The 27062-nt window shown below is 52.1% G+C and overlaps 1 protein-coding gene across 1 annotated transcript in view; it reads left to right on the forward strand.

Moving 5' to 3' along the window:
• Nucleotides 1-17199, forward strand: part of LOC140422628 (uncharacterized) — a 98678-nt gene extending 81479 nt beyond the window's left edge. Inside the window, exons 5-6 of the mRNA XM_072507633.1 lie at nucleotides 10568-10684; nucleotides 16211-17199. Coding sequence (XP_072363734.1) covers nucleotides 10568-10684; nucleotides 16211-17107 — 1014 coding nt within the window. The 3' untranslated portion in view covers nucleotides 17108-17199. The remainder of the gene's footprint in view (nucleotides 1-10567; nucleotides 10685-16210) is intronic.
• Nucleotides 17200-27062: the final 9863 nt, after the last annotated feature.

The following is a 27062-nucleotide window of genomic DNA, read 5'->3' on the forward strand; positions in this document are numbered from 1 at the left end:
CCCTCTCTCTCTCTAACCCTGTCTGTCTCTAACCCTCTCTCTCTTACCCTCTCTCTCTCTCTAACACTCTCTCTCACCCTCTCTCTCTCACCCTCTCTCTCTAACCCTTTCTCTCTAACCCCCTCTCTCTAACCCGCTCTCTCTCTAACCCTCTCTCTCTAACCCTCTCTCTCTAACCCTCTCTCTCTCTCACCCTCTCTCTCTAACCCTCTCTCTCTAACCCCCTCTCTCTCTAACCCTCTCTCTCTAACCCCCTCTCTCTAACCCTCTCTCTCTCTAACCCGCTCTCTCTCTAACCCGCTCTCTCTCTAACCCTCTCTCTCTAACCCTCTCTCTCTCTCACCCTCTCTCTCTCTAACCCTCTCTCTCTCTAACCCTCTCTCTCTCTAACCCTCTCTCTCTCTAACCCTCTCTCTCTCACCCTCTCTCCCTCTAACCCTCTCTCTCTAACCCTCTCTCTCTAACCCTCTCTCTCTCTAACCCTCTCTGTCTCTAACCCTCTCTCTCTTACCCTCTCTCTCTCTCTCTCTAACACTCTCTCTAACCCTCTCTCTCTAACCCTCTCTCTCTAACCCCTCTCTCTCTAACCCTCTCTCTCTAACCCTCTCTCTCTCTCTAACCCTCTCTCTCTAACCCTCTCTCTCTAACCCTCTCTCTCTCTAACCTCTCTCTCTCTAACCTTCTCTCTCTCTAACCCTCTCTGACTCTTCCCCTCTCTCTCTCTATCCCTCTCTCTAACCCGCACTCTCTCTAACCCTCTCTCTCTCTAACCCTCTCTCTCTCTAACCCTCTCTCTCTCTAACCCTCTCTCTCTCTCTCACCCTCTCTCTCTCACCCTCTCTCTCTTACCCTCTCTCTCTCTAACCCCCTCTCTCTCTAACCCTCTCTCTCTAGCCCTCTCTACCTAACCCTCTCTCTCGCTTACCCTCTCTCTCTCTAACCCTCTCTCTCTAACCCTTTCTCTCTAACCCTCTCTCTCTCTAACCCTCTCTCTCTCTAACCCTCTCTCTCTCTAACTCCCCCTCTCTCTCTCTAACCCTCTCTCTCTCTAACCCTCTCACCCTCTAACCCTCTGTCTCGCTCTAACCCTCTCTACCTAACCCTCTCTCTCTATCCCTCTCTCTCTAACCCTCTCTCTCTCGAACCCTCTCTCTCTTACCCTCTCTCTGTCTCTAACCCTCTCTCTCTTACCCTCTCTCTGTCTCTAACCCTCTCTCAATAACCCTCTCTCTCTAACCCTCTCTCTCTCTAACACTCTCTCTCTCTAACCCTCTCTCTCTAACCCCCTCTCTCTCTAACCCTCTCTCTCTCACCCTCTCTCTCTAACCCTCTCTCTCTAACCCTCTCTCTCTCTAACCCTCTCTCTCTAACCCTCTCTCTCTAACCCTCTCTCTCTAACCCTCCCTCTGTCTAACCCTCTCTCTCTCTAACCCCCTCTCTCTCTAACCCTCTCTCTCTCTCTAACCCTCTCTCTCTCTTACCCTCTCTCTCTAACCCTCTCACTCTAACCCTCTCTCTCTAACCCTCTCTCTCTCTCTAACCCTCTCTCTCTAACCCCCTCTCTCTAACCCTCTCTCTAACCCTCTCTCTCTAACCCCCTCTCTCTCTAACCCTCTCTCTCTAACCCTCTCTCTCTAACCCTCTCTCTCTAACCCTCTCTCTCGAACCCGCTCTCTCTCTAACCCTCTCTGTCTCTAACCCTCTCTCTCTTACCCTCTCTCTGTCTCTAACACTCTCTCTCTTACCCTCTCTCTCTCTCTAACCCTCTCTCTCTAACCCCTTCTCTCTAACCCGCTCTCTCTCTATCCCTCTCTCTCTCTCACCCTCTCTCTCTCTAACCCTCTCTCTCTCTAACCCTCTCTCTCTAACCCTCTCTCTCTAACCCTCTCTCTCTCTAACGATGTCTGTCTCTAACCCTCTCTCTCTTACCCTCTCTCTCTCTCTAACACTCTCTCTCACCCTCTCTCTCTCACCCTCTCTCTCTAACCCCCTCTCTCTAACCCGCTCTCTCTCTAACCCTCTCTCTCTAACCCTATCTCTCTAACCCTCTCTCTCTCTCACCCTCTCTCTCTAACCCTCTCTCTCTAACCCCCTCTCTCTCTAACCCTCTCTCTCTAACCCCCTCTCTCTAACCCTCTCTCTCTCTAACCCGCTCTCTCTCTAACCCGCTCTCTCTCTAACCCTCTCTCTCTAACCCTCTCTCTCTCTCACCCTCTCTCTCTCTAACCCTCTCTCTCTCTAACCCTCTCTCTCTCTAACCCTCTCTCTCTCTAACCCTCTCTCTCTCACCCTCTCTCCCTCTAACCCTCTCTCTCTAAGTCTCTCTCTCTAACCCTCTCTCTCTCTAACCCTCTCTGTCTCTAACCCTCTCTCTCTTACCCTCTCTCTCTCTCTCTCTAACACTCTCTCTAACCCTCTCTCTCTAACCCTCTCTCTCTAACCCCCTCTCTCTCTAACCCTCTCTCTCTAACCCTCTCTCTCTCTCTCTAACCCTCTCTCTCTAACCCTCTCTCTCTAACCCTCTCTCTCTCTAACCTCTCTCTCTCTAACCCCCTCTCTCTCTACCCCTCTGTCTCTAACACTCTCTCTCTTACCCTCTCTCTCTCTCTAACCCTCTCTCTCTAACCCTCTCTCTAACCCTCTCTCTCTCTGACCTCTCTCTCTCTAACCCCCTCTCTCTCTAACCCTCTCTCTCTAACCCGCTCTCTCTCTAACCCTCTCTCTCTAACCCTCTCTCTCTCTAACCCTCTCTGTCTCTAACCCTCTCTCTCTTACCCTCTCTCTCTCTAACCCTCTCTCTATCTCTAACCCTCTCTTACCCTCTCTCTCTCTCTCTAACACTCTCTCTAACCCACTCTCTCTAACCCTCTCTCTCTAACCCCCTCTCTCTCTAACCCCCTCTCTCTCTAACCCTCTCTCTCTAACCCTCTCTCTCTAACCCTCTCTCTCTAACCCTCTCTCTCTAACCCTCTCTCTCTAACCCTCTCTGTCTCTAACCCTCTCTCTCTTACCCTCTCTCTCTCTAACCCGCTCTCTCTCTAACCCGCTCTCTCTCTAACCCGCTCTCTCTAACCCTCTCTCTCTCTCACCCTCTCTCTCTCTAACCCTCTCTCTCTCTAACCCTCTCTCTCTCTAACCCTTTCCCTCTCTAACCCTCTCTCTCTCACCCTCTCTCCCTCTAACCCTCTCTCTCTAACCCTCTCTCTCTAACCCTCTCTCTCTCTAACCCGCTCTCTCTCTAACCCGCTCTCTCTCTAACCCTCTCTCTCTAACCCTCTCTCTCTCTCACCCTCTCTCTCTCTAACCCTCTCTCTCTCTAACCCTCTCTCTCTCTTACCCTCTCTCTCTCTCTAACCCTCTCTCTCTAACCCTCTCTCTCTAACCCGCTCTCTCTCTGACCTCTCTCTCTAACCCCCTCTCTCTCTAACCCCCTCTCTCTAACCCGCTCTCTCTCTAACCCTCTCTCTCTAACCCTCTCTCTCTAACCCTCTCTCTCTAACCCTCTCTCTCTCTAACCCTCTCTGTCTCTAACCCTCTCTCTCTTACCCTCTCTCTCTCTAACCCTCTCTCTCTAACCCTCTCTCTCTAACCCTCTCTCTCTAACCCTCTCTGTCTCTAACCCTCTCTCTCTTACCCTCTCTCTCTCTAACCCTCTCTCTCTAACCCTCTCTCTCTAACCCTCTCTCTCTAACCGCCTCTCTCTAACCCTCTCTCTCTAACCCTCTCTCTCTCTAACCATCTCTCTCTAACCCTCTCTCTCTAACCCTCTCTCTCTCGAACCCTCTCTCTCTCTAACCCCCTCTCTCTCTCTAACCCTCTCTTTCTCTAACCCTCTCTCTCTAACCCTCTCTGTCTCTAACCCCCTCTCTCTCTCTAACCCTCTCTTTCTCTAACCCTCTCTCTCGAACCCTCTCTCTCTCTAACCCCCTCTCTCTCTCTAACCCTCTCTCTCTCTCTAACCCTCTCTCTCTAACCCTCTCTGTCTCTAACCCTCTCTCTCTTACCCTCTCTCTCTCTAACCCTCTCTCTCTAACCCTCTCTCTCTAACCCTCTCTCTCTAACCCTCTCTCTCTAACCCCCTCTCTCTAACCCTCTCTCTCTAACCCTCTCTCTCTAACCCTCTCTCTCTCGAACCCTCTCTCTCTCTAACCCCCTCTCTCTCTCTAACCCTCTCTTTCTCTAACCCTCTCTCTCTAACCCTCTCTCTCTCTAACCCGCTGTCTCTAACCTGCTCTCTCTCTAACCCGCTCTCTCTCTAACCCTCTCTCTCTAACCCTCTCTCTCTCTAACCCTCTCTGTCTCTAACCCTCTCTCTCTAACCCTCTCTCTCTAACCCTCTCTCTCTCTCTAAACCTCTCTCTCTAACCCTCTCTCTCTAACCCTCTCTCTCTAACCCTCTCTCTCTCTCTAACCCTCTCTCTCTCTCTAACCCTCTCTCTCTAACCCTCTCTCTCTAACCCTCTCTCACTAACCCTCTCTCTCTCTAACCCTCTCTCTAACCCTCTCTCTCTAACCCTCTCTCTCTCTAACCCTCTCTCTCTCTAACCCTCTCTCTCTCTCTAACCCTCTCTCTCTAACCCTCTCTCTCTAACCCTCTCTCACTAACCCTCTCTCTCTCTAACCCTCTCTCTCTCTAACCCTCTCTCTCTAACCCTCTCTCTCTCCAACCCTCTCTCTCTCTCTAAACCTCTCTCTCTAACCCGCTCTCTCTCTAACCCTCTCTCTCTCTAACCCTCTCTCTCTAACCCTCTCTCTCTCTAACCCTCTCTCTCTAACCCTCTCTCTCTCTAACCCTCTCTCTCTCTCTAACCCTCTCTTTCTCTAAACCTCTCTCTCTAACCCTCTCTCTCTCTAACCCGCTCTCTCTAACCTGCTCTCTCTCTAACACGCTCTCTCTCTAACCCTCTCTCTCTAACCCTCGCTATCTCTAACCCTCTCTCTCTCTAACCCTCTCTCTCTCTAACCCTCTCTCTCTCTAACCCTCTCTCTCTCTCTAACCCTCTCTCTCTCACCCTCTCTATCTCTAACCCTCTCTCTCTAACCCTCTCTCTCTCTAACCGTCTCTCTCTCTCTAACCCTCTCTCTCTCTAACCCCCTCTCTCTAACCCTCTCTCTCTCACTAACCCTCTCTCTCTCTAACCCCCTCTCTCTAACCCTCTCTCTCTCTAACCCCCTCTCTCTAACCCTCTCTCTCTCTAACCCTCTCTCTCTAACCCCCTCTCTCTCTAACCCTCTCTCTCGCTAACCCTCTCTCTACCCCTCTGTCTCCAACCCTCTCTCTCTCTCTAACACTCTCTCTAACCCTCTCTCTCTCTAACCCTCTCTCTCTCTCTCTCACCCTCTCTCTAACCCTCTCTCTCTAACCCCCTCTCTCTCTAAACCTCTCTCTCTAACCCTCTCTCTCTAACCCTCTCTCTCTAACCCCCTCTCTCTCTAACCCTCTCTCTCTCTAACCCTCTCTCTCTAACCCCCTCTCTCTCTAACCCTCTCTCTCTCTCTAACCCTCTCTCTCTAACCCTCTCTCTAACCCTCTCTCTCTAACCCTCTCTCTCTAACCCTCTCTCTCTAACCCTCTCTCTCTAACCCCCCTCTCTCTAACCCTCTCTCTCTCTCTCACCCTCTCTCTCTCACCCTCTCTCTCTCTCCAACACTCTCTCTCTCTCTCTAACCCTCTATCTCTAACCCTCTCTCTCTCACCCTCTCTCTCACCCTCTCTCTCTCACCCTCTCTCTCTCACCCTCTCTCTCTCTAACACTCTCTCCCTACCCTCTCTCTCTAACCCTCTCTCTCTAACACTCTCTCTCTAACCCTCTCTCTCTCTAACCCTATCTCTCTCTAAACCTCTCTCCCTCTAACCCCCTCTCTCTCTAACCCTCTCTCTCTAACCCTCTCTCTCTAACCCTCTATCTCTAACCCTCTCTCTCTAACTCTCTCTCTCGCTCAACCCTCTCTCTCTCTAACCCCCTCTCTCTCTAACCCTCTCTCTCTCTAACCCTCTCTCTCTCTAACCCTCTCTCTCTAACCCTCTCTCTCTCCCTCTCTCTCTCTAACCCTCTCTCTCTAACCCTCGCTATCTCTAACCCCCTCTCTCTCTAACCCTCTCTATCTCTAACCCTCTCTCTCTCTAACCCTCTCTCTCTCTAACCCTCTCTAACCCTCTCTCTCTCTAACCCTCTCTCTCTCTAACCCTCTCTATCTCTAACCCTCTCTCTCTCTCTCTAACCCTCTCTCTCTCGAACCCTCTCTCTCTAACCCTCTCTCTCTCTAACCCTCTCTCTCTCTCTCTAACCCTCTCTCTCTAACCCTCTCTCTCTAACACTCTCTCTCTCTAACCCTCTCTCTCTCTAACCCTCTCTCTCTCTAACCCTCTCTCTCTCTAACCCTCTCTCTCTAAACCTCTCTCTCTCTAACGCTCTCTCTCTAACCCTTTCTCTCTAACACTCTCTCTCTCTAACCCTCTCTCTCTCTAACCCTCTCTCTCTCTAACCTGCTCTCTCTCTAACCCTCTCTCTCTCTAACCCTCTCTCTCTCTAACCCTCTCTCTCTCTAACCCTCTCTCTCTAACCCTCGCTATCGCTAACCCTCTCTCTCTCTAACCCTCTCTCTCTCACCCTCTCTCTCTCTCTCTAACCCTCTCTCTCTAACCCTCTCTCTCTCTAACCCTCTCTCTCTAACCCTCTCTCTCTCTGATGGTCTCTCTCTCTCTAACACTCTCTCTCTCTAACCCTCTCTCTCTCTAACCCTCTCTCTCTCTAACCCTCTCTCTCTCTAACCCTCGCTATCTCTAACCCTCTCTCTCTCTCTAACCCTCTCTCTAACCCTCTCTCTCTCTAACCCGCTCTCTCTCTAACCCTCTCTCTCTAACCCTCTCTCTCTAACCCTCTCTCTCTAACCCTCTCTCTCTCTCTCACCCTCTCTCTCTCTCTCACCCTCTCTCTCTCACCCTCTCTCTCTCACCCTCTCTCTCTCTAACCTTCTCTCTCTCTAACCCTCTCTCTAACCCTCTCTCTCTCTCTAACACTCTCTCTCTCTAACCCTCTCTCTCTCTCACCCTCTCTCTCTCTAACCTTCTCTCTCTCTAACCCTCTCTCTCTCTAACACTCTCTCTCTAACCCACTCTCTCTCTAACCCTCTCTCTCTATAACCCTCTCTCTCTAACCCGCTCTCTCTCTAACCCTCTCTCTCTCTAACCCTCTCTCTCTAACCCGCTCTCTCTCTAACCCTCTCTCTCTCTAACCCTCTCTCTCTAACCCTCTCTCTCTAACACTCTCTCTCTCTAACCCTCTCTCTCTAACCCTCTCTCTCTCGAAACCCTCTCTCTCTCTAACCCGCTCTCTCTCTAACCCTCTCTCTCTCTAACCCTCTCTCTCTAACCCGCTCTCTCTCTAACCCTCTCTCACTCTAACCCGCTCTCTCTCTAACCCGCTCTCTCTCTAACCCCCTCTCTCTCTCTAACCCTCTCTCTCTCTAACCCCCTCTCTCTAACCCCCTCTCTCTCTCTAACCCTCTCTGTCTAACCCTCTCTCTCTCTCTAACCCTCTCTCTCTCTAACCCCCTCTCTCTAACCCCCTCTCTCTAACCCCCTCTCTCTAACCCCCTCTCTCTCTCTAACCCTCTCTCTCTCTAACCCCCTCTCTCTAACCCCCTCTCTCTAACCCCCTCTCTCTAACCCCCTCTCTCTCTCTAACCCTCTCTGTCTAACCCTCTCTCTCTCTCTAACCCTCTCTCTCTCTAACCCCCTCTCTCTAACCCCCTCTCTCTAACCCCCTCTCTCTAACCCCCTCTCTCTCTCTAACCCTCTCTCTCTCTAACCCCCTCTCTCTAACCCCCTCTCTCTAACCCCCTCTCTCTCTCTCACCCTCTCTCTCTGTCTAAGCCTCTCTCTCTAAGCCTCTCTCTCAAGCCCCCTCTCTCTCTAACCCTCTCTAACTCTCGCTCTCTATCTCTAAACCTCTCTATCTCTAACCCTCTCTCTAACCCTCTCTCTCTCTCTAACCCCCTCTAACCCTCTCTCTCTCTCTAACCCTCTCTCTCTAACCCTCTCTCTCTCTAACCCCCTCTCTCTAACCCTCTCTCTCTAACCCTCTCTCTCTAACCCTCTCTCTCTCTAACCCTCTCTCTCTAACCCTCTCTCTAACCCTCTCTCTCTCTCTAACCCTCTCTCTCTCTAACACTCTCTCTCTCTAACCCTCTCTCTCTAACCCTCTCTCTCTAACCCTCTCTCTCTCTAACCCCCTCTCTCTCTAACCCTCTCTCTCTCTAACCCTCTCTCTCTCTAACCCGCTCTCTCTCTAACCCTCTCTCTCTCTAACCCCCTCTCTCTAACCCTCTCTCTCTAACCCTCTCTCTCTAACCCTCTCTCTCTCTAACCCTCTCTCTCTAACCCTCTCTCTAACCCTCTCTCTCTCTCTAACCCTCTCTCTCTCTAACCCTCTCTCTCTCTAACCCGCTCTCTCTCTAACCCTCTCTCTCTCTAACCCTCTCTCTCTAACCCTCTCTCTCTCTAACCCGCTCTCTCTCTAACCCTCTCTCTCTCTAACCCTCTCTCTCTCTAACCCGCTCTCTCTAACCCTCTCTCTCTCTAACCCTCTCTCTCTAACCCTCTCTCTCTCTAACCCTCTCTCTCTCTAACCCCCTCTCTCTAACCCTCTCTCTCTCTAACCCTCTCTCTCTCTAACCCTCTCTCTCTCTAACCCTCTCTCTCTAACCCTCTCTCTCTCTAACACTCGCTATCTCTAACCCTCTCTCTCTAACCCTCTCTCTCTCTAACCCTCTCTCTCTAACCCTCTCTCTCTCTAACCCTCTCTCTAACCCTCGCTCTCTAACCCTCTCTCTCTAACCCTCTCTCTCTAACCCTCTCTCTCTAACCCTCTCTCTCTAACCCTCTCTCTCTAACCCTCTCTCTCTAACCCTCTCTCTCTCTAACCCTCTCTCTCTCTAACCCTCTCTCTCTAACCCTCTCTCTCTCTCACCCTCTCTCTCTAACCCTCTCTCTCTCTAACCCTCTCTAACCCTCTCTCTCTCTAACCCTCTCTCTCTCTAACCCTCTCTCTCTCTAACCCTCTCTCTCCCTCTAACCCTCTCTCTCTCTCTAACCCTCTCTCTCTCTAACCCTCTCTAACCCTCTCTCTATAACCCTCTCTCTCTAACCCTCTCTCTCTCTAACCCTCTCTCTCTAACCCTCTCTCTCTAACCCTCTCTCTCTCTAACCCTCTCTAACCCTCTCTCTCTCTAACCCTCTCTCTCTCTAACCCTCTCTCTCTAACCCTCTCTCTCTAACCCTCTCTCTCTAACCCTCTCTCTCTCTCTAACCCTCTCTCTCTCTAACCCTCTCTCTCTCTCTCTCTAACCCTCTCTCTCCAACCCTATCTCTAACCCTCCCTCTCTCTCTAACCCTCTCTCTCTCTAACCCTCTCTCTCTCTAACCCCCTCTCTCTAACCCTCTCTCTCTCTAACCCTCTCTCTCTCTAACCCTCTCTCTCTCTAACCCTCTCTCTCTAACCCTCTCTCTCTCTAACCTTCTCCCTCTCTCTAACCCTCTCTCTCTCTAACCCTCTCTCTCTCTAACCCTCTCTCTCTCTAACCCCCTCTCTCTAACCCGCTCTCTCTAACCCTCTCTCTCTCTAACCCTCTCTCTCTCTAACCCTCTCTCTCCAACCTTCTCTCTCTAACCAACCCTCGCTCTCTAACCCTCTCTCTCTAATCCTCTCTCTCTAACCCTCTCTCTCAGCCTCTCTCTCTCTCTCTAAACCTCTCTCTCCCTCTAACCCTCTCTCTCTAACTCTCTTTCTCTGTCTCTCTGTCTGTCTCCCTGTCTCTATGGCTGTCTCTCTCTTTCTCTTTCTCTGTCTCTCAATCTCTCTGTGTGTCTTTCTCTGTCTCTCTCTCTCTCTCTGCCTCTCTCCCTCTCTCTTTCTCCTCTGTCTCTCTCTCTCTCACTCTGTCACGTCTCTCTCTCTGTCTCTCTCTCTCTCCCCCCCCCCCCCTCTCCCTCTCTCTATCTCTCTCTGTCTCTGTCACTGTCTCTCTCTCTCACTGGTTCTCTCTCTCTTTCTTTCTGTTTCTCTCTCTCTCTCTGTCTCTGTCTTTCTGTCTCTCTCTCTGTCCCTCTACCGCAATCTCTCTCGATCACTCTCTCTCTCTCCTTCTCTGCCTCTCTCTCCCTCTCTCCCTCTCTCCCTCTCTCTGTCTCCTCTGTCTCTCTACCGCTCTCTCTCTCTCGATCACTCTCTGTCTCTCTCTGTCTCTCTCTGTCTCTCTCTCTCTGTCTCTCTCTGTCTCTCTCTCTCTCTGTCTCTCTGTCTCTCTCTCTCTGTCTCTCTCTCTCCCTGTCTCTCTCTGTCTCTCTCTCTGTCTCTCTCTATCTCTCTCCGACTCTCTCTCTCTCTGACTCTCTCTCTCTCTGTCTGTCTGTCTGTCTCTCTCTCTCTGTCTGTCTCTCTCTCTATCTCTTTCTCCGAACCTCTCTCTCTCTGAATCGAACCTCTCTCTGTCTCACTCTCTCTCTCCCAGACCCTCACTCCCCCTCCCAGACCCTTACTCACTACGATGTTACTCCCCTCTCTAGGCCGAAGCTATTATCCATCCGGAATTCTTGTCCAACCTCCTCTCTCCTCACGGACACATGGACTTTCCACGTTTGATGAAGCAATTGGAGATGGACGAACACTTGTCAGCTGCCGAGGTGAGTGGAGGGTGTTTCTGGGAATGTGCATTGGGCAAGGTGGGCACCGTACTATGTTGTGTTCTGCTTCTTCATGCAGCATAAGCCACTCCTGGTACTATGTTGTGTTCTGCTTCTTCATGCAGCATAAGCCACTCCTGGTACTATGTTGTGTTATGCTTCTTCACGCAGCATAAGCCACTCCTGGTACCATGTTGTGTTATGCTTCTTCATGCAGCATAAGCCACTCCTGGTACTATGTTGTGTTATGCTTCTTCACGCAGCATAAGCCACACCTGGTACTATGTTGTGTTATGCTTCTTCACGCAGCATAAGCCACTTCTGGTACCATGTTGTGTTATGCTTCTTCATGCAGCATAGGCTGCTTCCTTGATGTATGCTCTGACAAAGAAAGGTTCCGACTTGGAGATAGGTTTAACACATTTATTGAACAGTTAACAATTCTCCTACTTGTGTTCGACTCTCCTGCTAATCTTACTACAGTAACTCAGTCTAACTAACCAGTCTGCTCTGAGCCATGCGGTGGGTGTGATGCTTCCTGATCTGCCCCTGTCTCTCTGAGTGTCGCCTATGGAAAGAGAAAGAGCATGTGTGCCCTGTCCTTTTATATGGGTCGCCCCCTTGTGGTAGTGTCACCTCTGGGCGTGTCTTGACTGCCCATTGGTCGTGTCCTATCCTACTGGCCTATTGGTTGAATGTCTGTGTGTCATGATGTTCTGGTGCTCCCTCTAGTGTTTACTCAGTCCTAGTGTATCTAATCCAAGTAATTATAGACCGGTGAGCCTGACGTAGTGGCGGGAAGCTGCTGGAGAAGATACTGAGGGATAGGATCTATTCCCATTTGGAAGAAAATGGGCTTATCAGTGATAGGCAGCATGGTTTTGTGCAGGGGATGACACAAAGGTTGGTGGAATTGCGGATAGCGATGAGGACTGTCTGAGGATACAGCAGGATTTAGGTTGTCTGGAGACTTGGGCGGAGAGATGGCAGATGGAGTTTAATCCGGACAAATGTGAGGTAATGCATTTTGGAAGGTCTAATGCAGGTAGGGAATATACAGTGAATGGTAGAACCCTCAAGAGTATTGAAAGTCAAAGAGATCTAGGAGTACAGGTCCACAGATCACTGAAAGGGGCAACACAGGTGGAGAAGGTAGTCAAGAAGGCATACGGCATGCTTGCCTTCATTGGCCGGGGCATTGAGTATAAGAATTGGCAAGTCATGTTGCAGCTGTATAGAACCTTAGTTAGGCCACACTTGGAGTATAGTGTTCAATTCTGGGCGCCACACTACCAGAAGGATGTGGAGGCTTTAGAGAGGGTGCAGAAGAGATTTACCAGGATGTTGCCTGGTATGGAGGGCATAAGCTATGAGGAGCGATTGAATAAACTCGGTTTGTTCTCACTGGAACGACGGAGGTTGAGGGGCGACCTGATAGAGGTCTACAAAATTATGAGGGGCATAGACAGAGTGGATAGTCAGAGGCTTTTCCCCAGGGTAGAGGGGTCAATTACTAGGGGGCACAGGTTTAAGGTGAGAGGGGCAAGGTTTAGAGTAGATGTACGAGGCAAGTTTTTTACGCAGAGGGTAGTGGGTACCTGGAACTCGCTACCGGAGGAGGTAGTGGAAGCAGGGACGATAGGGACATTTAAGGGGCATCTTGACAAATATATGAATAGGATGGGAATAGAAGGATACGGACCCAGGAAGTGTAGAAGATTGTAGTTTAGTCGGGCAGTATGGTCGGCACGGGCTTGGAGGGCCGAAGGGCCTGTTCCTGTGCTGTACATTTCTTTGTTCTTTGTCTTACCAACTTAATAGAATTTCCAAATACTGAGTTCGAGTACATTAGATTGGTCGTTTTTTGTACAGTGTGTGCAGGAGGGATTCCTGAAACAATATGTTGACAGGCCAACAAGAGGCGAGGCCACATTGGATTTGGTTTTGGGTAATGAACCAGGCCAGGTGTTAGATTTGGAGGTAGGTGAGCACTTTGGGGACAGTGACCACAATTCGGTGACGTTTACGTTAAGGATGGAAAGGGATAAGTATACACCGCAGGGCAAGAGTTATAGCTGGGGGAAGGGCAATTATGATGCCATTAGACGTGACTTGGGGGGGATAGGTTGGAGAAGTAGGCTGCAAGTGTTGGACACACTGGATATGTGGAGCTTGTTCAAGGAACAGCTACTGCGTGTTCTTGATAAGTACGTACCGGTCAGGCAGGGAGGAAGGCGTCGAGCGAGGGAACCGTGGTTTACCAAAGAAGTGGAATCTCTTGTTAAGAGGAAGAAGGAGGCCTATGTGAAGATGAGGTGTGAAGTTTCAGTTGGGGCGATGGATAGTTACAAGGTAGCGAGGAAGGATCTAAAGAGGGAGCTAAGACGAGCAAGGAGGGGACATGAGAAGTATTTGGCAAGTAGGATCAAGGAAAACCCAAAAGCTTTCACTAGGTATGTCAGGAATAAGCGAATGATTAGGGTAAGAGTAGGGCCAGTCAAGGACAGGGATGGGAAGTTGTGTGTGGAGACTGAAGAGTCAGTATTCACTCAGGAAAAAGATAATGTTGTGGAGGAGAATGCTGAGACCCAGGCTATTAGAATAGATAGCATTGAGGTACGTAGGGAAGAGGTGTTGGCAATTCTGGACAGGCTGAAAATAGATAAGTCCCCGGGGCCTGATGGGATTTATCCTAGGATTCTCTGGGAGGCCAGGGAAGAGATTACTGAGCCTTTGGCTTTGATTTTTATGTCATCATTGGCTACAGGAATAGTGCCAGAGGACTGGAGGATAGCAAATGTGGTCCCTTTGTTCAAAAAGGGGAGCAGAGACAACCCCGGCAACTATAGACCGGTGAGCCTCACGTCTGTTGTGGGTAAAGTCTTGGAGGGGATTATAAGAGACAAGATTTATAATCATCTAGATAGGAATAATATGATTAGGGATAGTCAGCATGGCTTTGTGAAGGGTAGGTCATACCTCACAAACCTTATCGAGTTCTTTGAGAAGGTGACTGAACAGGTAGACGAGGGTAGAGCAGTTGATGTGGTGTATATGGATTTCAGCAAAGCGTTTGATAAGGTTCCCCACGGTAGGCTATTGCAGAAAATACGGAGGCTGGGGATTGAGGGTGATTTAGAGATGTGGATCTGAAATTGGCTAGCTGAAAGAAGACAGAGGGTGGTGGTTGATGGGAAATGTTCAGAATGGAGTTCAGTTACAAGTGGTGTACCACAAGGATCTGTTCTGGGGCCGTTGCTGTTTGTCATTTTTATCAATGACCTAGAGGAAGGCGCAGAAGGGTGGGTGAGTAAATTTGCAGACGATACTAAAGTCGGTGGTGCTGTCGACAGTGCGGAAGGATGTAGCAGGTTACAGAGGGACATAGATAAGCTGCAGAGCTGGGCTGAGAGGTGGCAAATGGAGTTTAATGTAGAGAAGTGTGAGGTGATTCACTTTGGAAGGAATAACAGGAATGCGGAATATTTGGCTAATGGTAAAGTTCTTGAAAGTGTGGATGAGCAGAGGGATCTAGGTGTCCATGTACATAGATCCCTGAAAGTTGCCACCCAGGTTGATAGGGTTGTGAAGAAGGCCTATGGAGTGTTGGCCTTTATTGGTAGAGGGATTGAGTTCCGGAGTCAGGAGGTCATGTTGCAGCTGTACAGAACTCTGGTACGGCCGCATTTGGAGTATTGCGTACAGTTCTGGTCACCGCATTATAGGAAGGACGTGGAAGCTTTGGAACGGGTGCAGAGGAGATTTACCAGGATGTTGCCTGGGATGGAGGGAAAATCTTATGAGGAAAGGCTGATGGACTTGAGGTTGTTTTCGTTAGAGAGAAGAAGGTTAAGAGGAGACTTAATAGAGGCATACAAAATGATCAGGGGGTTGGATAGGGTGGACAGTGAGAGCCTTCTCCCGCAGATGGAAATGGCTGGCACGAGGGGACATAGCCTTAAACTGAGGGGTAATAGATATAGGACAGAGGTCAGAGGTAGGTTCTTTACGCAAAGAGTAGTGAGGCCGTGGAATGTCCTACCTGCTACAGTAGTGAACTCGCCAACATTGACGGCATTTAAAAGTTTATTGGATAAACATGGATGATAATGGCATAGTGTAGGTTAGATGGCTTTTGTTTCGGTGCAACATCGTGGGCCGAAGGGCCTGTACTGCGCTGTATCGTTCTATGTTCTATGTTCTAATTCTTTGAGGAAGTGACAACGTTAATTGATGAGGGAAGGGCTGTAGATGTCATATACATGGACTTCAGTAAGACGTTTGATAAAGTTTCCCATGGCAGGTTGATGGAAAAAGTGAAGTCGTATGGGGTTCAGGGTGTACTAGCTAGATGGATAAAGAACTGGCTGGGCAACAGGAGACAGAGAGTAGTGGTGGAAGGAGTGTCTCAAAATGGAGAAAGGCGACTAGTGGTGTCCCACTTGGATCGGTGCTCGGACCACTGTTGTTTGTGATATACATAAATGATCTGGAGGAAGGTATAGGTGGTCTGATTAGCAAGTTTGCAGATGACACTAAGATTTGTGGAGTAGCAGATAGTGAAGGGGACTGTCAGAGAATACAGCAGAATATAGATAGATTGGAGAGTTGGGCAGAGAAATGGCAGATGGAGTTCAATCCAGGCAAATGCGAGGTGATGCATTTTGGAAGATCTAATTCAAGAGCGGACTATACGGTCAATGGAAGAGTCCTGGGGAAAATTGATGTACAGAGAGATCTGGGAGTTCAGGTCCATTGTACCCTGAAGGTGGCAACGCAGGTCGATAGAGTGGTCAAGAAGGCATACGGCATGCTTGCCTACATCGGACGGGGTATTGAGTACAAGAGTCGGCAGGTCATGTTACAGTTGTGTAGGACTTTGGTTAGGCCACCTTTGGAATACTGCGGGCAGTTCTGGTCGCCACATTACCAGAAGGACGTGGATGCTTTAGAGAAGGTGCAGAGGAGGTCCACCAGGATGTTGCCTGGTATGGAGGGTGCTAGCTATGGAGAGAGGTTGAGTAGATTAGGATTGTTTTAGTTGGAAAGACGGAGGTTGAGGGGGGACCTGATTGAGGTCTACAAAATTATGAGAGGTATGGACAGGGTGGATAGCAACAAGCTTTTCCCAAGAGTGGGGGTGTCAATTACAAGGGGTCACGATTTCAAGGTGAGAGGGGGAAAGTCTAAGGGAGATGTGCGTGGAAAGTTTTTTACGCAGAGGGTGGTGGGTGCCTGGATCACTTTGCCAGCAGAGCTGGTAGAGGCGGGCACGATAGCGTCATTTAAGATGCATCTAGACAGATATATGAATGGGTGGGTAACAGAGGGAGGTAGATCCTTGGAAAATCGGCGACAGGTTTAGATAAAGGATCTGGATCGGCGCAGGCTGGGAGGGCCGAAGGGCCTGTTCCTGTGCTGTCATTTTCTTTGTTCTTTATTAACCCCTTGTTTATTTACAGTGATGCATATCACCACAGTACCCTACATGCCACTAATCCTTTTCCTTTCTTGTTCCCGTTACAGCTGGAAGGCCGGAGAGACGCGACCCAGGCAGCCAATCACCGCCACGAGGAGCCCGCTGAACCCTGCCCCCCTCTCCCCGACCACCCACCCCAGATCCTCAACCCCGTGCCCCCTTCCTCCGAGGTCACTCACCCCCTCCAGGGCCTGCTGCTTCCCCCACTGGGCAGGGAGTGCCTCTACTCCAGCCGCCTCCAGCGTCTGGCCCTGCAGGCAGCCCCCGCCCTCCCCGAGGGCCCAGCGCCCTCCCTCAGCCCCCCGGCCCCCAGGCCCCAGCAGGCCCGGCACGTCCTCCTGCGGGAGCTGCGGGGCGAGGCGGCCCCCGGGCCCGGCTCCCCCCCGCCCCTCCTGCAGGCCGCTCGGCTCCCCGCCGGGGTGGAGCCCCAGGCCCCAGGCCCGGTCGCCAGGGGCGGCCAGCTCGGCCTCCGTTTGCCGGACCCTCCCGGGGCGCTGGCCTCCCCCTCCGCTGAGGTGGAAGGGGCCCCGGAGCCCGAGGCTGTGGAGCAGGCCCAGCCCGAGGCCCCGGCCCACCCCCAGGCCTCTCCACCCCCCCCGGCCCACCCCCAGGCCTCTCCAACCCCGGCCGGCTCCCAGCTCCCGGGGGCTGCCCCTCCTGCCCAGCCGCCCCTCCTAGACGCCGGCGATGCGCATCCCCCACCCTGGGCGGCCCTGGAGGGGCAGGACGCGGAGGGGGCGGGCTCCAGCTCCCAGGAGAAGCCGGCCGAGGGCGAGGCCTGCAGCCTGGGGCCTGCCCCGCTCCCCGGTTACCGCTCACCCTGGCGCCCGCTCCGCAGCTCCAGCAAGCCACTCGCCACCGTGCCCAGGGTGCGGAGCCGGCACCAGAAGCGGAGTAACAGTAGCCCGGCCGTCAGGCGCAGTAAGAGAGTGAAGAGAAATTAAAGCCGATTGAAGAGAAGAGAGAGCGAGAGAGAGAGAGAGGAGGAAAAAGATTAAATTAATGGTACAATAAACTCAGAGCAATAATAAACAAATATGACTCGTCTTTCCATTGAATCGTTCACCGATACAGCCCCGGGGGGGGGGGATCTCCTCGATGGGACGGTCTTCACCTGGATCACGCTGCGACCAGAGTTGATTGGAAGGGGAGCCTAGCAGGGAAGACCGTGGGTCAGCAATGGCAGGGGTTTCGGGGGGTTATTGGAGAGGCACAATTCATCCCAAGGAGCAGGAAACATGCTAAGGTGGGGGGTGGGGTGGGGGGGGGGGCAGGAAACATGCTAAGGTGGGGGGGTGGGGTGGGGGTGGGGGAAAACAAGGCATCCATGGCTGACGAGGGAACTCAAGGACAGCATAATAAACAGCATACAAAGTGGCGAGGATTAGTGGGATGCCAGAGGATTGGGAAGCCTTTAGTAGCAAGCAGAGCACAGCTAAAAAAAACAATAAGGGGGGGGAGAAGATGAAGTATGAGTGCAAGCTCGCTAGTAATATGCAGGAAGATAGAGATTTTTTCAATATATAAAAGGTAAGAGAGAGGCAAAAATAGACATTGGGCCACTGGAAAATGTGACTGGAGAAGTAATAATAGGTAACAAAGAAATGGCAGACGAACTGTATAGTTACTTTGCATCAGTCTTCACGGTGGAAGACACCAGTGGGATGTCAGAGCTCCAGGAGAACCAGGGGGCAGAGGGGAGTGCCGTGGCCATCACTAAGGAGAAGGTTCTGGGAAACTGAAAGGTCTGAAGGTGGATAAGTCACCTGGACCGGATGGACTACACCCCAGGGTTCGAAAAGAGATAGCTGAGGAAATTGTGGAGGCAGTAGTGGTGATCTTTCAGGTATCACTGGACGCAGGAAGGGTCCCAGAGGACTGGAAAGGGGCTAATGTAACACCCCTGTTTAAGAAGGGAGGAAGGCGGGACTTCCGGGTGCGGCGATGACCAGCTAAGTCGCACGTTTCGGCAGCTCCCGTTGGAACGGACTTTTAGGCTCTTAATAGGAGCCCCAACGGCAATTTAAACGGCCAAAAACACTGTGCGGTAAACCAGAAGGGTGTTCCCCCTGGACATGCATGGAAAAGGGAGAGGATAGCGCAGAAGGGGCGGACGTCAGGGCATGTGTGAGCACGATGCTTCACTCGCTAATGGGATCGGAGGCCCCGACGGGCCCTTCGGAGGTGGAGGGAGCTTATCGAGTTATAACGCGAAGACCGAAGGCTGGAGAAATACCTCGAGCCATAGTGGTGAGGTTTCTCCGCTACAACGACAGAGAGACGGTCCTCAGATGGGCGAAGAAAACTCGGAGCTGCAGGTGGGAGAACGCGGTGATCCGCGTCTACCAGGATTGGAGTGCGGAGGTGGAGAGAAGGAGGGCAAGTTTTAATCGGGCTAAGGCGGTGCTTCACAAAAAGAAGGTCCAGTTTGGAATGTTGCAACCGGCGAGATTGTTGGTCACACACCAAGGGAAGCACCACTACTTTGAGACGGCAGAAGAGGCGTGGACATTCATAGTGGACGAGAAGCTGGAATAGTCTGGCGAGAGAAAGAGCTTCTGGGAGAAAGTGGTGGGGTGATTATGTGGGGCGAGGAAGGGGAATGGGGGGGGATGATTTTTCAATTTGTTAATCTTGCGATCCTGTAACTTTTCTCTCTTCCCCATGTTTGGGGGGGGGGGGGGGGCGGTGGGAGTATGAGGAACTGTGGGCGCCGTGGGAAGGAAAGGGGAAGGAGAAGGGAAATGCGCCATCAGGGGCGGGGCCGAGTGTGAAACGTGGGCTTTGCTCCCGCGCTATGGTAATTGTGGCGGGAACGGGGACGCAGGAAGGAGGGGGCCTCGCACAGTGGGGGGGCCGAGGACAAGGGGGGAAGCCGAGGTCGGCCAGAGTTCGCTGACTTCTGGGAGCAACATGGGGGGTGTAACTACGCTAGAGGGGGATCTAGCGGAGGGGGGGGGGTTAACTGGGTTGCTGCTGCTAAGGGGAAGGGGGAGCTGTTATGGGATGGGGTGGTCGAGGTGGGGGGCACCGTCGGGGGGATATACGGGTACGTGGGAACCGGGTGAGGAGCTGGATTAAAAAAGGAGATGGCTAGTCGACAAGGGGGGGGGGGGGGGTAAAGAGCCCCCCAACCCGGCTGATCAAAGAACAAAGAACAAAGAAATGTACAGCACAGGAACAGGCCCTTCGGCCCTCCAAGCCCGTGCCGACCATGCTGCCCGACTAAACTACAATCTTCTACACTTCCTGGGTCCGTATCCTTCTATTCCCATCCTATTCATATATTTGTCAAGATGCCCCTTAAATGTCCCTATCGTCCCTGCTTCCACCACCTCCTCCGGTAGTGAGTTCCAGGCACCCACTACCCTCTGCGTAAAAAACTTGCCTCGTACATCTACTCTAAACTTTGCCCCTCTCACCTTAAACCTATGCCCCCTAGTAATTGACCCCTCTACCCTGGGGAAAAGCCTCTGACTATCCACTCTGTCTATGCCCCTCATAATTTTGTATACCTCTATCAGGTCGCCCCTCAACCTCCTTCGTTCCAGTGAGAACAAACCGAGTTTATTCAATCGCTCCTCATAGCTTATGCCCTCCATACCAGGCAACATTCTGGTAAATCTCTTCTGCACCCTCTCTAAAGCCTCCACATCCTTCTGGTAGTGTGGCGACCAGAATTGAACACTATACTCCAAGTGTGGCCTAACTAAGGTTCTATACAGCTGCAACATGACTTGCCAATTCTTATACTCAATGCCCCGGCCAATGAAGGCAAGCATGCCGTATGCCTTCTTGACTACCTTCTCCACCTGTGTAGCCCCTTTCAGTGATCTGTGGACCTGTACTCCTAGATCTCTTTGACTTTCAATACTCTTGAGGGTTCTACCATTCACTGTATATTCCCTACCTGCATTAGCCCTTCCAAAATGCATTACCTCACATTTGTCCAGGTTAAACTCCATCTGCCATCTCTCCGCCCAAGTCTCCAGACAATCTAAATCCTGCTGTATCCTCAGACAGTCCTCATCGCTATCCGCAATTCCACCAACCTTTGTGTCGTCTGCAAAGGTGGAACGTGAGAGGGCTGAACGGGCTGATTAAGAGGGCACGGGTACTCGCACACCTTAAGAAACTTAAGGCAGATGTGGTTATGTTGCAGGAGACGCATCTGAAACTGATAGACCAGGTCAGACTACGTAAAGGATGGGTGGGGCAGGTGTTTCATTCGGGTTTAGATGCGAAGAATAGGGGGGGGGGTGGCTATCTTGGTGGGGAAATGGGTACTGTTTGAGGCAAAGACCATAGTGGCGGATAGTGGAGGTAGATATGTGATGGTGAGTGGCAGATTGCAAGGGGAGGCGGTGGTTCTGGTGAACGTATACGCCCCGAACTGGGATGATGCAAACTTTATGAGGCGTATGTTGGGACGTATCCCGGACCTGGAGGCGGGAAAGTTGGTAATGGGGGGAGACTTCAATACGGTGCTTGATCCAGGGCTGGACCGGTCGAGGTCCAGGACCGGGAGGAGGCCGGCAGCGGCCAGGGTGCTCAAGGACTTCATGTAGCAGATGGGAGGGGTAGACCCCTGGAGATTTAGTAGGCCTAGGAGTAAGGGGTTCTCATTTTTCTCCCATGTTCACTCACGGATAGACTTTTTTGTCTTGGGAAGGGCACTGATTCCCAAGGTGACAGGGACGGAGTATACGGCCATAGCCATTTCGGACCACGCTCCACATTGGGTACACCTGGAGGTAGGAGAGGAAAAAGATCAGCACCCACTCTGGAGATTGGATATGGGCTTATTGGCGGATGAGGGGGTATGTTTAAGGGTGAGGGGGTGTATCGAAAGGTACTTGGAGATTAATGACAATGGGGAGGTTCAGGTGGGAGTGGTCTGGGAGGCGTTGAAGGCGGTGGTCAGAGGGGAACTGATATCCATCAGGGCACATAAAGGGAAGAGGGTAAAGAAAGGGAGCGATTGTTGAGAGAACTTCTGAGGGTGGACAGGCAATATGCAGAGTCACCGGAGGAGGGACTGTACAGGGAAAGACAAAGGTTACATGTGGAATTTGACCTGCTGACCACGGGTAAGGCAGAGGCACAGTGGAGGAGGGCACAGGGTGTACAGTATGAGTATGGAGAGAAGGCGAGTCGGCTACTGGCCCACCAATTGAGGAAGAGGGGAGCGGCGAGGGAGATAGGTGGGGTGAGAGATGAGGAGGGAGAGATGGAACGGGGAGCGGAGAGAGTGAACGGGGTGTTCAAGGCATTCTATGAGAGGTTGTATAAGGCTCAGCCCCCGGAAGGGGAGGAGGGAATGATGTGTTTCCTGGATCAGCTGGAATTCCCGAAGGTGGAGGAGCAGGAGAGGGCGGGACAGGGAGCACAGATTGAGATGGAGGAGGTGGTAAAGGGGATTGGGAGCATGCAGGCGGGGAAGGCCCCGGGACCGGACGGATTCCCGGTGGAATTTTATTGGAAATATATGGACCTACTGGCCCCGCTTTTGACGAGAACCTTTAATGAGGCCAGGGAAAGGGGGAAGTTGCCCCCGACTATGTCGGAGGCGACGATATCGCTCCTTTTGAAGAAGGAAAAAGACCCGCTGCAGTGTGGGTCCTACAGGCCCATTTCCCTTTTAAACGTAGATGCTAAGCTCCTGGCCAAGGTGATGGCGACGAGGATAGAGGACTGTGTCCCGGGGGTGGTCCACGAGGATCAAACTGGGTTTGTTAAGGGGAGACAGCTGAACACGAACATACGGAGGCTGCTAGGGGTGATGATGATGCCCCCACCAGAGGCGGAGGCGGAGATAGTGGTGGCGATGGACGTCGAGAAAGCATTCGACAGAGTGGAGTGGGACTGTCTGTGGGAGGTGCTGAGGAGATTTGGTTTTGGAGAAGGGTTTATTGGATGGGTACAGCTGCCCTCTAGGGCCCCGGTGGCAAGTTTGGTCACGAACAGGCAGAGATCTGACTACTTCCGTCTTCATAGAGGGACGAGGCAGGGGTGTCCCCTGTCTCCGCTACTGTTTGCATTGGCGATTGAGCCCCTGGCCATAGCACTGAGGGGCTCCAGGAAGTGGAGGGGAGCACTCAGGGGAGGAGAAGAACACCGGGTATCATTGTATGCGGATGATTTATTGCTGTATGTTGCGGACCCAGTGGAGGGGATGCCTGAGATAATGCAGGCACTCAGGGAGTTTGGGGAATTCTCGGGGTACAAATTGAATACGGGGAAGAGTGAGTTGTTTGTGGTGCATCCGGGGGAGCAGAGCAGGGGAATAGATGATTTACCGCCGAGGAAGGTAAAAAGAGATTTCCGGTACTTAGGGATTCAGATAGCCAGGAGTTGGGGAACCCTACATAGGCTTAATCTGACAAGATTGGTGGAACAGATGGAGGAGGATTTTAAGCGATGGGACATGGTGCCCCGTCACTGGTGGGTAGGGTGCAGGCGGTTAAAATGGTAGTCCTCCCGAGATTCCTTTTTGTGTTTCAGTGCCTCCCGGTGATGGTCACGAAGGCTTTTTTCAAGACAATTGAGAAAAATGTCATGAGTTGTGTGGGGGCCGGGAAGACCCCGAGAGTGAGGAAGGGATTCTTGCAGCGTAGCAGGGTTAGGGGGGGGCTGGCACTACCGAGCCTAAGTGAATACTACTGGGCCGCCAATATCTCAATGGTGTGTAAGTGGATGGGAGAAGGGGAGGGAGCGGCGTGGAAGAGATTGGAGACGGCGTCCTTCAGGGGTACCAGCCTACAAGCACTGGCGACGGCGCCGTTGCCGTTCTCCCTGAAGAAATACACCACAAGCCCGGTGGTGGTAGCTACTCTGAAAATTTGGGGGCAGTGGAGACGGCTTAGGGGAAGGACGGGAGCCTCGGTCCCCGATAAGAAATAACCATAGGTTTGTCCCGGGGAGAATAGACGGGGGATTTGGAGCATGGCAGAGAGCTGGGATTGTACAACTGAGAGATCTGTTCCTGGACGGGACGTTTGCGAGTCTGGGAGCACTGACGGAAAAATATGGGTTGCCCCAAGGGAATGCATTTCGGTATATGCAACTGAGGGCCTTTGCGAGGCAACAGGTGAGGGAATTCCCGCAGCTCCCGACGCAGGAGGTTCAGGACAGAGTGATCTCAGGGACATGGGTGGGGGATGGTAGGGTGTCGGATATATACAGGGAAATGAGGGACGAGGGGGAGATCATGGTGGATGAGCTGAAGGGGAAATGGGAAGAAGAGCTGGGGGAGGAGATTGAGGAGGGGCTGTGGGCTGATGCCCTACGTAGGGTAAACTCATCGTCCTCGTGTGCCAGGCTAAGCCTGATACAATTTAAGGTGTTACACAGGGCGCATATGACTGGAGCACGGCTCAGTAAATTTTTCGGGGTAGAGGATAGGTGTGGGAGATGCTCGAGAAGCCCAGCAAACCACACCCACATGTTCTGGTCATGTCCGGCACTACAGGGGTTCTGGGTGGGGGTGGCGAATGTGCTTTCGAAGGTGGTGGGGGTCCGGGTCGAACCAAGCTGGGGGTTGGCTATATTCGGGGTTGCACAAGAGCCGGGAGTGCAGGAGGCGAGAGAGGCTGATGTTTTGGCCTTTGCGTCCCTAGTAGCCCGGCGCAGGATACTGTTAATGTGGAAGGAAGCCGAGCCCCCGGGGGTGGAGACCTGGATAAATGACATGGCAGGGTTTATAAAGCTGGAACGGATAAAGTTCGCACTAAGGGGTTCGGCTCAAGGGTTCACCAGGCGGTGGCAACCGTTCATCGACTACCTCGCAGAACGATAAAGGAAATGGGAAAGTAGCAGCAGCAACCCAGGGGGGAGGGGGGGGGGAAGGGTGGCCTGGCCTCGCGATCGGGGCCCACCGATCCGCGGGCGGGCCTGTGCCGTGGGGGCACTCTTTCCCTTCCGCCTCCGCCACCGTCTCCACCATGGCGGAGGCGGAAGAGACCCCCCCTCCACTGCGCATGCGCGGGGATGCCGTGAGCGGCCGCTGACGCTCCCGCGCATGCGCCGCCCGGAGATGTCATTCCCCCGCCAGCTGGCGGGGCGGAAACCAGTCCGGCGCGGGCCGAGCCCCTCAAGGTGAGGGCTCGGCACCCCCCGAGATGCGGAGGATTCCGCACCTTTGGGGCGGCGCGATGCCCGACTGACTCCCGCGCCGTTTTTGGCGCCGGTCAGCGGACGTCGCGCCGATATCGGAGAATCGCGCCCCAGATCGCGAACCCCTGTAACGAACCTCTCAAGGCGAATTTGATCTTCTCCAGCCTGAGAATGCCAGCCTTGTGACTGACCCAAAACCCTGCCTTCGGGAGTCCCTTCATCCCAGAGAAATCCGTCTTCGGGCCACCGGGGGGACAACACGTCGGCCTCTTCCCCCCCCCCCCCCCCTCCTGGGCTCCCGTATCTTCCGACACTCCAAATATTGCCAGCTCTGGACTCGGAGTCACCCTCCCTTCCAGGACCTCCGGCACGAAGTCCGCAAATCCCTGCCAACCCCCCCCCCTCTGCCTCGGACACGCCCAAAACATGATTCGCCAGCCTTCCCCCCCCCCCCCTCACCCACATCTGCCCCCCACCTCCTCAAAAAACCTGCTCATCCGGGCCACATGTGGACCACCTTGCACTGGGTCAGACTGAGGATGCGTTGACTCTGCTCAGGGCCTCCTCCCCTAGCCCGACTTCCAACTCCCCTCCCAACTCTTCCCACTTCCTCTTCACCTTCCCACTCCATCAGTTCCTTATATTTTTCCGAGACCCTCCCCTCCCCAACCCCTGTTTTTGACATCACCTGATCCTGCAGGTGAGGGACCTGCCTCCGGATAAAGTCGCGTACCTACAGGTACCGAAATCCGTTATCACCCAGCAACTCAAACTCCTCCTCTTGCTCCTCCGGGCTTGGGAAGCCCTCCTCAATGAAGAGATCCCCAAATCTCTCAATTCCTGCCCCCTGCCCCTCCTAAAGCCACCACCCAGAAGTGTCGTTAACGAAGCCTCCAAACTCGGATTGGATAGGGAGGACAGTGAGAGCCTTTTTCCTCAGATGGTGGTGTCTAGCACGAGGGGACATAGCTTTAAATTGAGGGGAGATAGATATAGGACAGATGTCAGAGGTAGGTTCTTCATTCAGAGAGTAGTAAGGGTGTGGAATGCTCTGCCTGCAACAGTAGTGGACTCGCCAACACTAAGGGTATTCAAATGGTCATTGGATAGACATATGGACGATAAGGGAATAGTGTAGATGGGCTTTAGAGTGGTTTCACAGGTCGGCGCAACATCGAGGGCCGAAGGGCCTGTACTGCGCCGGAATGTTCTAATTAATAAAGTTCTGAAGGGCCCAGCCCAACGCTCTCCCGCTCAAGGAGGACCTTGTTCACCCCTCGGGGCTCTTCCGGCCCACATAAAACCCGAGATCGTCGCATTCACCGTCCTAAAAAAATACCTTGCGGGTGATAAAGGGGTCTTTTTCAGGATGGCAGCTGGTGACTAGCGGTGTGCCCCAGGGGTCTGTGCTGGGACCACAACTTTTTACAATGTACATGAATGATCTGGAAAAAGGCTCTGTTGCTAAGTTTGCAGATGATACAGAGATCTGTAGAGGGGCAGGTAACATTGAGGAAGCAGGGGGCTGCAGAAGGATTTGGGCAGGCTAGGAGAGCGGGCAATGAAGTGGCAGATGGGATACAATGTGGAAAGTGTGAGGTTACGCACTTTGGAAGGAGAAATGGAGACATAGACTATTTTCTAAATGGGGAAACGCTTCGGAAAGCAGAAGCACAAAGGGACTTGGGAGTCCTTGTTCACGATTCTCTTCAGGTTAATGTGCAGGTTCAGTCGGCAGTTAGGAAGGCAAATGCAATGTTAGCATTCATGTCGAGAGGGCGAGAATACAAGACCAGGGATGTACTTCTGAGGCTGTATAAAGCTCTGGTCAGATCCCATTTGGAGTATTGGGAGCCGGTTCGGGCCCCGTGTCTCAGGAAGGATGTTCTGGGCTTGGAAAGGGTCCAGAGGAGGTTCACAAGAATGATCCCCGGAATGAAGAGCTTGTCGTATGAGGAACGGTTGAGGACTCTGGGTCTGTACTCGTTGGAGTTTAGAAGGATGAGGGGGGGGATCTTATTGAAACTTACAGGATACTGCGAGGCCTGGATAGAGTGGACGTGGAGAGGATGTTTCCACTTGTAGGAAAAACTAGAAGCAGAGGACACCATCTCAGACTAAAGGGACCATCCTTTAAAACAGAGATGAGGAGGAATTTCTTCAGCCAGAGGGTGGTGAATCTGTGGAACTCTTTGCCACAGAAGGCTGTGGGAGGCCAAATCACGGAGTGTCTTTAAGACAGAGATAGATAGGTTCTTGATTAATAAGGGGATCGGGGGTTATGGGGAGAAGGCAGGAGAATGGGGACGAGAAAATATCAGCCATGATTGAATAGCGGAGCAGACTCGATGGGCGGAGTGGCCTAATTCTGCTCCTATGACTTATGATCTTATGGTCATATGGTAGGTCACTATTTAAATAGACTGTTTACTGTAGGGCTCATTTTAAATACACACTGTTTACTGTAGGGCACTGTTTAAACAGACTCTGTTTAGTATAGGGCACTGTTTAAATAGACTCTGTTTACTGTAGGGCCCTGTTTAAATGGACTCTGTTTACTGTAGGGCACTGTTTAAATAGACTGTTTACTGTAGGGCCCTGTTTAAATAGACTCTGTTTACTGTTGACTAAACAGTCTATTGGATAAACATATGGATGATAATGGCATAGTGTAGGTTAGATGGCTTTTGTTTCGGTGCAACATCGTGGGCCGAAGGGCCTGTACTGCGCTGTATCGTTCTATGTTCTGTGTTCTATGTTGACTGAAGGGCACTGTTTAAACAG

This window comes from Scyliorhinus torazame, chromosome 5 (assembly GCF_047496885.1).
Source record: "Scyliorhinus torazame isolate Kashiwa2021f chromosome 5, sScyTor2.1, whole genome shotgun sequence".
NCBI lineage: Eukaryota > Metazoa > Chordata > Chondrichthyes > Carcharhiniformes > Scyliorhinidae > Scyliorhinus > Scyliorhinus torazame.